The sequence below is a fragment of the Penaeus vannamei genome, chromosome 11 (assembly GCF_042767895.1).
Source record: "Penaeus vannamei isolate JL-2024 chromosome 11, ASM4276789v1, whole genome shotgun sequence".
Lineage (NCBI taxonomy): Eukaryota > Metazoa > Arthropoda > Malacostraca > Decapoda > Penaeidae > Penaeus > Penaeus vannamei.
This window is the reverse complement of record NC_091559.1, coordinates 29531952-29544451: the sequence shown is the minus strand read 5'-3', so window position 1 is coordinate 29544451 and position 12500 is coordinate 29531952. Positions and strand designations below refer to the sequence as shown.

General features: G+C 37.9%; 1 protein-coding gene across 4 annotated transcripts in view; it reads right to left on the bottom strand.

Annotated features, from left to right (window-relative positions):
* The window catches only part of LOC113816781 (ligand of Numb protein X 2-like), a 174249-nt gene that overhangs the window by 16514 nt on the left and 145235 nt on the right, over positions 1–12500 (bottom strand). For all 4 annotated transcript variants that reach the window (XM_070127170.1, XM_070127171.1, XM_070127172.1 and 1 more), the window contains 2 exons: positions 1338–1444; positions 16–253 (listed from right to left, as the gene is read on the bottom strand). In XM_070127170.1, the coding sequence (XP_069983271.1) occupies positions 16–253; positions 1338–1444 (345 nt within the window). The remainder of the gene's footprint in view (positions 1–15; positions 254–1337; positions 1445–12500) is intronic.

Below are 12500 nucleotides of genomic sequence, written 5' to 3'. Positions count from 1 at the left end.
TGCAGAGCCTCTTACCTTGATGCGGCGCCCCCGTCGAGGACTGGGGCGACGCGGTCCGGTAAGCCTCGATCCTCTCCCGGTAGACGCCCAGCCGGAGCACAGCCTGGGGGCGTCTGAGGGACTGGCAGACAGCCTGGTGCGTGGCTGACGTCATGTCCACGCCGTCCACTTCGATGATCTGGTCTCCGGGCTGCAGGCGGCCATCTTGAGCCACGAGGCCGTCGGGGAAGACTTCCTGGACGACCACGCAGCGCTGGGGGGGAGGGGGAGGAGTGAGTGTTGTTGGGGGGAGGAGTCAGTGTTGTTGGGGGGTTGCGGGGAGTGAGTGTTGACGGGGGTTGGGAAGGTAGAGGGTGGCGGGAGATCGTAGGCGTTATTGAGGGGGTGGGGGAGTAAGGGTTATGGGAAGGGAGCGTCGGCAGGGTGGGTAGGTGGCTACTGGGGAATCGGGGTGATAGAGAAAGAGGGGGAGTGTTGGGTGGGGGAGAAGCGAGAGGAGGAGAGATATTGGGGATGGTGGAGTACCAGGCTGAGTGCTATCTGGCTGGTGGTGAAGGGGTAAGGTATCGCGAATGTAACTTTGAGCAGCGAGAAGTTGGGAGGATACCAGACTGCTATTAAGGGGAAGGACGAAGAGGGAGGCCCTGGAGGACTGTGCCATTACTCCCATGTACGAGGGGGGGGCGTGCCGCGTACCGTAAGAGTTGAGGTAGGGGGGGGGGGTACTGTGAGTGCCATGCGAAATAATGATATCGTAGGAAGAGCGGGGGGGGGGGGGGTAAAGATCGTAAGCATCAGGGGGGGGGGGGCTCGGTGAATGTTCCTGGGGAGCAGATACCATGGTCGCTGAGGAGAGGTACCACGAGAGGCTCTTCGTGAGCAAGGAGCATCTGTGCAATAGGTTGGCATAATAGAACTATCTAAAGCGAGCATATGCATCTGAATCTTGTATACAGAGATTTTGATATTATCCGTAAAATGGAGAAATATTAAAGATAGTCATTAGGATCATTTATAAGACTCGTTAATCATCTGAAAGTTTTATAATTCAAGAAATAAGGATAAGCAAACGATAAATCACAAACAATTATCAATTATTTATAACTCAAGAAATAAGGATAAGCAAACGATTAATCACAAACAATTATCAATTATATTAAAATCCTAATTCACAAACCAACACGATTAACCACAAACATTTTCTTAAAATCCTAATTCACAAACCAACAGACACGAACAAAAACCACAACATAAAAAAGCAAAAAAAAAAAAAGAAAAGACCTCACCCACACCGCCCTCAGAAGCCTACAAAACCCGCCCATCCGACCACAACTCACCAGAGGAGTGTCCGCGCCGCCCACGATGGTGATTCCCAGCGGGTTATGGGCGCGGGGGATCTCTATGTGAGAGATTTCCCCCTCCAGGATAGGCAGCCGGGTGATGCCTGAGGAGAAGAGATGCTTAGCGTGAGAGGAGCTTAATCACGAGGAGATGAAGGCGAGAGATCAAGAGAGGTGAGGAGGGATGCTGGGGTGCCGGTTGGGGGAAGGGGGGGGGAGAGGGGGAGAGGAGAAGGCTGGGGATGCTGGGGTTCCGGGGGAGGGGGAAGGAGAGGGGGAGAGATATTGAGGACGCTGCGGTGCCGGCTGGGGGAAGGGGGGAGGAGAGGGGGAGTGTTGGGTGAAGGTGAAGTGAGATGAGGAGAGGAGGGGGATGCTGGGGTGCCGGCTGCGGGAAGGGGGGGGGGGGGAGTGTGGGGTGGAGGAGAAGGCTGGGGATGCTGGGGTCCCGGCTGGTGGAAGGGGGAGGAGAGGGAGAGTGTTGGGTGGAGAAGTGAGATGAGGAGAGGCGAGGCTGGGGATGCTGGAATGACGGCTGGGGGAAGGGGGAGGGGAGTGTGGGGTGGGGGAGAAGTGAGATCGAGAGAGGTGAGGCTGGGGATACTGGGGTACCGGCTTGGGGGAGGGGGGAGGAGAGGGGGAGTGTGGGGTGGGGGAGAAGTGAGATCGAGAGAGGTGAGGCTGGGGATACTGGGGTACCGGCTTGGGGGAGGGGGGAGGAGAGGGGGGAGTGTGGGGTGGAGGAGAAGCGAGATGAGGAGAGGAGATGTTGGGGATGGTGGGGTGCCGGTTGAGGGAGGGGGGAAGAGAGGGGGAGAGATGTTGGGTGAAGGGGAAGTGAGATGCGGAGAGGCGAGGCTGGGGGAAGGGGGAAGGGGAGTGTGGGCTGGAGGAGAAGTGAGAGCTGGGGGAAAGGGGGAGGAGAGAGGGAGTGTGGGGTGGAGGAGAAGTGAGATAAGTAGAGTTGAGGCTGGGGATGCTGGGGTGCCGGCTGGGGGAGGGGGGTAGGGGAGTGTGGGGTGGAGGAGAAGTGAGATAAGTAGAGTTGAGGCTGGGGATGCTGGGGTGCCGGCTGGGGGAGGGAGGTAGGGGAGTGTGGGGTGGAGGAGAAGTGAGATGAGGAGAGATGTTGGGGATGCTGGGGTACCGGCTGGGGGAAAGGGGGAGGGGAGGGGGAGTGTGGGGTAAAGGAGAAGTGAAATCGAGAAAGGCGAGGCTGGGGATGCTAGGGTACTGGCTTGGGGAAGAGGGAGGAGAGGGGGAGTGTTGGATGAAGGAGAAGCGAGATGAGGAAAGAGATGCTGGAGATGTTGGAGTACCAGGCTGGGGAGGAGAACCAAGATATAATGAAGTGATGCTGGTGTACAGTGTGCGGGAGAGGGTCGAGTTAGATGAGGAGAATTGATGCTGGAGATCGGGAGGCAGAGGGAAAGTTGGGGATGGAGTGGCGTGGCGGAGAAAGAAAAAGGGAAGAGGAGGAATAAGAAATTAAGAGATAAAAGCATGAAGGAAGGTGGGGAGGGGAAGGAGGGGAGGGAGGGGAGAGGAGAGAGAGCGACGACACAAACAAGATTAATATGAGGAGAAGTGGGATGAAGTGAAGGAGGTAAGAAAGGAAGAAGAGAAGAGGAGGATAAGGATGAGGAAAATTGGTATGAGACACAGGGGGAGAGGTAAATAGGAATAAAGAAATAAAATGAAGGCAAAGAGGAAGAAGAAAAAGTAGCAGTGTCAAAAGGAAAAGGAGAAGAAGGATTAAGAACAAAAAAAGAAATAAAGAAGAAAAAGGGGAAAGAGTAGGAGGAGAAGGAAAGTAGAGGGAAGAGAGAAATAAGGAGAATTACGAAGAAAGGAAGGGAAATGAAGAAGTCGAGAGAAGAAGAGAGAGACGAGAAAAAGAAAGAAGGAAGGCAGGCAGAAGAGAAAAAGAAAGCAGGGAAAAGAAATGGAAGAAGGTATAGAAAAAAAGGATGAAAAAGGAAAATAAAGACATAAAGAAAGATATAAAAGAGGGAAGAAGAGTAAGAGGATGAAAATGGGCGTGCTGGGATGTGATTGCGTATGACTGATGTTTCCATTATGGGCGTGAGGCGTGGGCGGGGTTTTTGGACGAGGTGTGTTATAGAGAGAATGTTGGAATTATTATCATTGGTGGTGTTAATTATGGTTATAGCTAATTAATAAGTATTATTATTTGTATCATTATTATCATAATCATTAGCATTTGTACCATTATTGTCATCATCATTATTATCAACATCATTATTTTTGAAATTATCATTATCATTATTACTATCATTATTATTATCATTATCACTATTATTATCGTTATCATTATTTTTATTATCATTATTTTCTTATTACCATTATCATTATTATCATTCTTATTACTATTATTACTATTATTATTATTATAATCATAAATATCATCATTATCATTATTATCAATACTATTATTATTATTATTATCATTATTATCATCATAACCTTCATCATTATTACTATGATTATCATTACTATCATCATCGTTATAATCATTATTTGTATCATCATTTGTATCAATATCATAATTACTATTGTCATTGTCATTATCATTACTAATATCATCATTATTATAATTTTCACTACTACTTTTGTTATTACCATTATCATTACTATTATCATTATTACTACTACTATTATTATTACTATTATCATTATGATCATTATCATCTCTATCATTATCCCTATTATTATCATTATTTTCATTATCATCATAATTTTCACTATTACCATTAGTATCATTATTGTTGTTCTTGTTATTATTTTAATCATTACTGTTAACATTATCAGCATTATTGTAATTACTATTAATACCACTATCAATATCATCATTATCATCATCGGTATCTTTATCATTTCATTATCATTATCACTATTACTTATTATTATTATTATTATTATTATCATTATTATTATTATTATTATTATTATTATTATTATTATTATTATTATTATTATTATCATTATCATTATCATTATCATTATCATTATCATTATTATTATTATTATTATTATTATTATCATTATTATTATTATTATCGTTATCATTATCATTATTGATATTATCATTATTACTATTATTATAATCATCAATATCATTATCATTATCATAATCATTATTGTTTTCATTGTCCTTATCATCATCATTACTTATATCAATTCATTTTCTACTACTATGATTATTATTATCCTTATTATTATTATTATTATTATCATAATTATTATTATCATCATCATCATCACCATAATTATTATCATCTTTGTTATTATCATAGCAATAATCATTATTCTTATTGTCATTTTTACAATCATTATCATCATTTCTATCATTATTATTATCATCATTACTTTTATCAATATCATTGTCATTATTATCTTTATCATCATCATCTTTATCATTGTTATTATCATTATCATCATTATTATTATCATTTAATTATTACTTTATGATTATCATCATCATTACTATTATCACTTTTTCATTATCATTATCAGTATTATCATCAATGATAATATAATGATTACTATTGTCGAGATCGCTATATATTCGACATTCAAAATATGTGTTGGTTCTGATTTGAAAGATATATTTGGCGCCACTGAAAACGTTTGTTTATGTATTTTCATAGTTTTAATGGCATATCAACATAGCAAAATTTAGTCTCCATTTATGGTTTGTTTACCTAAATGTTATCAGTTGAATGGAGGAAAGGCAATGTGTAGAGATATCATCCCTGTTTGGTCAGACGAGTCTTGGCTCTCACCCAAAACACAGGTATGTTAAGTGCTAGAATCCTAAATCGTGTTTTACCCTGAATTTATAGTTTGTAATGGTTGATAAGTGGATTAAAGTAGTTATGGAATCCCTGCGTGTTGAATTGTGATGACAGACAAGTCTTTGCTTCCGCCCTAGAGAGAGAGAAGTAAAGGTTGAGAAAATGTGGCAAAGACCATGATGCTTTGTTGTTAGGGAACATTTTAGTTATCTATTTAATCATTTGAGTGGCCCATGGATACAGCAACAGAATTAGTCATGGTTGACAGTTCCGGTGGTATCCACGGATAGGTTGAGAATGGAATTATTTAGTAAAGTGCTAGAGAGGAAAATTATGAAGAATAAAAGGGGAAACAATTACTTTATGCGCAAGTAAAATCATGGAAGGATACTGGTAGAAGGAGAGAGGGTCTCGATTCTGTCTCACATGCATTTTTATTTTGTTTATGTTATTGATTATTGATTTATATTAGTATGAAAAGGGAGGGTATTGAGTTAATAGAGAATATTGTTTTTTCATATAATAACATTTATGGTCCAGATTTACATTGTTGATAAGCTAACCTGTTTATTATTATTTGTTTATTGAATAAAATGCTAATGGATAAAAATATTTATATAACCATTGTATATTTGGCACACACTAAACAGAAGAATGAAATTAATCCACCCCACGAACCTTAAGACCACTAAAGTCATGCTACCTAGATTAATATTAGGTGAGTCAAAATTGATTTTCTCTCTCTCTCTCTCTCTCTCTCTCTCTCTCTCTCTCTCTCTCTCTCTCTCTCTCTCTCTCTCTCTCTCTCTCTCTCTCTTTCTCTCTCGAGATTTCCTCCAAATCCAAATTCTCGAGTGGTGGCGGCGCTACCGGAGATCAATACGCTTAATAAGTTTTATGGTTATGTCGTGGGGTAGGAGTTTGAAAAGGATTGTGTGCTGATTAAAAATATTGATAATTTCCTATGCATATTTAGATCCAGTAAATTTATTAAGAATACATTTTGATATTTAGTATATGAAGAATTTCGTCCCTTACACTATCATTATCATTGTTATTATTATCTTTATTATTGGCAGTATTATAACTATTATTATTTTCATTTTCATTGTAAATATAATTTTACTAGCACATTATTATCACTATTATCTTCATCATTATTATTATCATTATTGCGATTCTTACTAACAATAGCAGTAGCAGTAGTAGTAATTACCATTATCATCATTACTATTACCATCATCATTTTCATAAACGTTGTTATTGTTAACACCACTACAGAAAAAATACTATGCTACATTAGCATTCATACATTCTTATTGCTTTCATCATTATCATTGTTATCGTCACTATGTTCTTTGTTTCTATCAGTATTATCATTCGTACCATCATAACTATCATCACAACCGCTGTCGTACTTATCATTAATATCATTACTTCTTTTTCCATTTTTTTGTTTTTCTGGGAAAATTGGAAAAAAAAAAGCTTTTTAACATTCGAAAAACAATAAACCTTTTTGTTTACGTTAATGTCATTTCACTTCGCTTGATATTAGCCTTTGCAATTAAATACCCGTGTCTAATATAATGGCATTTTGTAGTTAAAATCACGTCCAATAAATTATTAATTCATCTAATGTTGATGACAGAAGTTAAAAGTACAAAGTGGACTAAATTACACTGATTTTTTTCTCTCTTAACGTTGACAAACTCGTGCTCACAGACACGTGCGCACACTCCTACATGCAAACAAAGGCATATTTATACACTCATATGTACATCAGACACACGTATACATACACACATAAAACAATTACAGGTTTGCATTAAAAAGTATCCATCAATCAACGATGCTATCTATTTGTTAATTTTTATACATGACTTGTAATACGTTTCTACCTGTCTATATCTAGCTATCCTCAGTTCTACCTATCTATCCACCTATCTATTCATTTGACTGTTTATCTATCTATATCTATCTATCTATCTATCTATCTATATATATATATATATATATATGTGTGTGTGTGTGTGTGTGTGTGTGTGTGTGTGTGTGTGTGTGTGTGTGTGTGCCTATTTGTCTGTCTGTCTGTCTGCCTATCTGTCTGTCTATCTAGCTTTACCTATAAACATATAGACAATAACACACACACACACACACACACATACATGCATATATATATATATATATATATATATATATATATATATATATATATATATATATATATATATATATGTGTGTGTGTGTGTGTGTGTGTGTGTGTGTGTGTGTGTGTGTGTGTGTGTGTGTGTGTGTGTGTGTGTGTGTGTGTGTGTGATTGTATATATATTTGTATATATTTATGTATATATATATATATATATATATATATATATATATATATATATATATATATGCATATATATATATATATATATATATATATATATATATACACACACACATTTGTATACACATACATACATATATATATATATATATATATATATATATATATATATATATATATATATATATATATATATATATATATATATATATATACATTTATATATTTATATATTTATATATACATATATATATATATATATATATATATATATATATATATATATATATATATATATATATATATTTATATATTTATATATACATATATATATATATATATATATATATATATATATATATATATGTACACACACACACACACACACACACACACACACACACACACACACACACACACACACACATACATATATATATATATATATATATATATATATATATATATATATATATATATATATATATGCATGTATGTATGTATATGTATATGTATTCATGTGTGTTTGTGTGTCTATAAACATATATATGTGTGTGTGTGTGTTTGTAAATGTCTATGTATACATGAACATTTCTATACAGAGTACAAGCAAAGCCTCGCAGCAAAAACGCCCTGGAAACGAGCCGAAGAGGAAGCCAGCAGCGAGAGACGAGGCCAGCGGCGGCCGCTCCCTTTGTCTCCCGCCCGCCTCTCCCGCTGCAACGAGCAAGCCGCCGTTCCCGCTGAGAATTCCGGCGCTGAGCGTGTCTTCCGGAGTGACAAGTGGACGTTGATGAGGGACTAAGTTTCAAGAGGACCCGAAGCCGATTTGCGAAGGAGGGGGGCGGGGTGGTGGTGGTGGTGGGGGAGGAGGAGGGAGGAAGATGAGAAGGAGGTTGAGGAGGAGGAGGGGAGAGGGGGAAGTGGGGGAGGCGAGGGGAGGAGGAAGATGAGAAGGAGGAGGAAAAGGGGAAAGTGGGGGGGGGGGCGAGGGGAGGTAGAAGATGAGAAGGAGGTTGAGGAGGAGGAGGGGAGAGGGGGAATTGGGGGGGGGGCGAGGAGGAGAAGAGAAGGAGGAGAGGGGAGAGAAGGAAGTGGAGGGAGAGAGAGGAGAGGAGGAGGTGAAGGAGGATGGCTGGAGCATTAAGGGGTGGGGGAGGGGACAGGAGAAAGACCGTGAGAATGGAAGGGTAGAGATGATAGAAGGGAATAGGGAAAAGGAGGACGATAGGAGGGATAGGGGGTGATAAGAGGAAAAGCAGGAGAGATGGATAATGGGAAAGGCTGGGGTTAGAAGAGGGGAAAGAGGAGGCGGATGAGAGGAGAAGAAAGCGAAGCGACTGGAGAAACTGGAAAGAGGAGAAAATGGTAGAAGAAGGAGGAAGGAGACGAAGGAGGAAAGACGGGAGTGGGAAAGGGAGAAAGAGTGCGAGAGTAAAGAAGAGGAACAGGAGAAAAGATATACGGGGGGAGAGGAAGAGAAGGAACAGCAAGGGAAAGAAAAAAAATAATAAAAAGTAGGAAAGTTCCAAAACAAAGACATTTAATAGAGAAAAAAAACACCGAATATAGCTAGAGAAAGAGAGAGAGAGAGACAAAACACACGTAAGGAAAACGAACCGGCCAACCAGATAGATGGATAGAGAGAGAAAAAGAGAGAAAGATAGATGGATAGAGAGATAGAAAGAAAGAGAGAAAGATAGATGAATAGAGAGATAGAAAGAAAGAGAGAAAGACAGATAGAGAGAGAGAGAGAGAAAGAAGGATCGAAAGAGAGAAAGGAGGTAGAAAAGGATATGGAAAAGAGAATATGGGAAAGTAAGAGAAAAAAAAATCAAGGAAGAAAAGACAAAAACAAAAACAATGGGAAAAAAAGAAAAGGAGATGGAAAAGAGAATATGGGAAAGTGAGAGAGAAAAAAAAAGTAAAAAAAAAACACGAAGAGAAAAGTAAGCAGGAAGGGGGTTCCTTTTCGAGAGCTGAAATGTCAGCTTCCGCGAGCAACATCGGGAGCTTAATGGAGTATCCTGGAGTTGAAAAGTATCCTTTCACGAGACTTTACAGGTACGCAAGGAAGTATAAAGGGGAGAGACGGAGAAGGATCGAGAGAGAGAGAAAGGAGAGGGAAGAGATATATCCGAGAACGCGAGAGAGAGATAAAGAGAGAGAAAGGAGGGGGAAGAGAGATATCCGGGAAAGTGAGAGAGAGGGAGAAGGATCGAGAAATTGGGAGAAAGAGAGGGAAAGGAGGGGGAAGAGAGACGGAGAGAAAGGAGGGGGAAGAGAAATATCCGAGAACGCGAGAGAGACGGAGAAGGATCGAGAGAAAGAAAGGAGAGAGGAAGAGAGAGAAAGGAAGGGGAAGAGAGATATCCGAGAACGCGAGAGAGAGGTAGAAGGATCGAGAGAGAGAGAGAAAGAGAGAGAAAGGAAGGGGAAGAGAGATATCCGAGAACGCGAGAGAGACGGAGAAGGATCGAGAAAGAGAGAAAGAGAGAGAAAAGAGGGGGAAGAGAGACAGAGATGGATCGAGAGAAAGAAATGAGAGAGGAAGAGAGAGAAAGGAGGGGGAAGAGAGAGAGAGGGAGAAGGATCGAGAGAGAGAAAGGAGAGCGAAAGAGAGAGAAAGAAGAGGGAAAAAAGAGATAGAAAAGTGATATCAAAAGAGAGAGAAAGGAGGGAGAAAAAGAGATGGAAAAGAATATGGGAAAGTGAGAGAGACGGAGAAAGATCGAGAGAGAGAGAGAAAGGAGAAGGGAAAAGAGATGGAAAAGAGATATCCGAGAACGCGAGAGAGACGGAGAAGGATCGAGAGAGAAAAAGGAGAGAGAAAGACAGAAAGGTTGAATAGAAGCAGTTGGAGAGAGAAATGCAGAGGAAGTGAAGACAGAAAGAAAGATAGAGAACAAGAAAGACAAGTTAAGAAGTCAAAGAGTTTAAGAAAGAAAAGGAAAAAAGTAAAAGAGTAAAAGACAGACTGACAGACAAAGAGAGGTTGAAATAAAGGGTTAAACACACACAAAAGGGAAAAAATGGAGAAAGATAGAGAGAAAAGGAGAAAGACCCCAACAGAGAGAGAGAGAGAGAGAGAGAGAGAGAGAGAGAGAGAGAGAGAGAGAGAGAGAGAGAGAGAGAGAGAGAGAGAGAGAGAGAGAGAGAGAGAGAGAGAGAGAGAGAGAGAGAGAGAGAGAGAGAGAGAGAGAGAGAGGGAGGGAGAGAGAGAGAGAAAGAGAAGGATACAGAGAGGGAAAGAGAAGGATGAAGAGAGAGAAAGAGAGAGAGATAGAGACAGATAGATTGCGAGAGAGAGAGAAATATGAGAGAGAAAGAAAGAGAGAAAGATAGATGGATAGAGAGAGAGAGAGATGAATAAGAGTGAGAGAGAGATAAGTGGATAGACAGAAAGATAGATGGATAGAGACAGAAAGAAAGAGAGAAAGAAAGATCGAGAGAGAGACAGAAAGAAAGAGAGAAAGAAAGAGAGAAAAAGAGAGAAAGAGAAAGAGCTGGGCTTTACATAATTTCGAGGGAATGGAGTAGTGTCTGGCACCGAATAATGGCCTGACCTTTCTTTTAAGGTTGGAGTCTGATAATCGATAAAATGCTTGGCTCCTCCCGTGGTTAAGAATTCAAGGTTGTGGGGGAGATTTTCTCACTTGGCTATTAATGTTCTTGTTGTTGTTTCCTGTCCTTATCTTTATCACTATTCATATTGTCAGTTGTTTATGGTCTTGTTGTTGTATTCCTATTATGATAATTCGTTTCCAGGTTTTCGTTATCTTTGTCACTGTTATTATTCCATTGTTATTATTTGATAGAATTGTTGATGATACTTTGTTGTGATTGTTATCATTATTGCCACTATCTTTGTTGTTGTTATTAACATTATCAATTCTATCTTACCACTATTATTATTATCATTATTATTATTATGATTATTATTATTATTATCATTATCATTATTATCATCAGTATTATTATCAATATTGACATCATCATTATTATTACCATTAATGTTATCCTCATGATTATTATTATTGTTGTCGTTGATATATTTATCATGATCATTATTATCATTACCATTATTATTATTATCATTATTATCATTATCTATATTCTTATCATCATTGTCACCATTTTTTTTTTTATTATTATTGTTATTGTTATTATTAGCACTATCACTATCACTACTATTATTATCATTAATACTATCATTATTATTATTGGCATTATTATTATTTTCATTATTATTATTGTTATTACTATTATTATCATTATTATTATTATTATTATTATTATTATTATTATTATTATTATTATTATTATTATTATTATTATTATTATTATTATTATTATTATTATCATTATCATTATTATTATCATTATCATTATCATTATCATTATCATTATCATTATCATTATCATTATCATCATCATCATCATCATCATCATCATCATCATCATCATCATCATCATCATCATCATCATCATCATCATTACTGCTACTATCATTATCATTACTAGCATTATCATTATGATTATCATAATCATCACTACTATTACCATTCTCAACATTTCTATCATTATTATCATCAGCATTGCTTTTGTTGTCATCGTTAGTATCATCATTATCATTATTAGACTCATTATCGTTATTACCACTTAAATATTGATTATATTACTATTATCATTATCAATATTATTATTGTTATTATCATTATCATTATTACTATTATCATTATCGTTGTTACTATTACCATTATCATTATTGCTATTATCATTATCTTTATCATTTTTCTATTATCATTTTTATCGTTATCAGATTAATTGCTTTTGTTGTTGTTGTTGTTACTAGTATTACTACAATAATCATCTCTATTACCATTAATAACAACATCGTTATTATTACCACCACTAATAATAATAATATTGATAATAATGACAAAAAGAAAAAAATATAATGCAATAATAATAATAATAATAAACATAATAATACTTATAGTAATAACA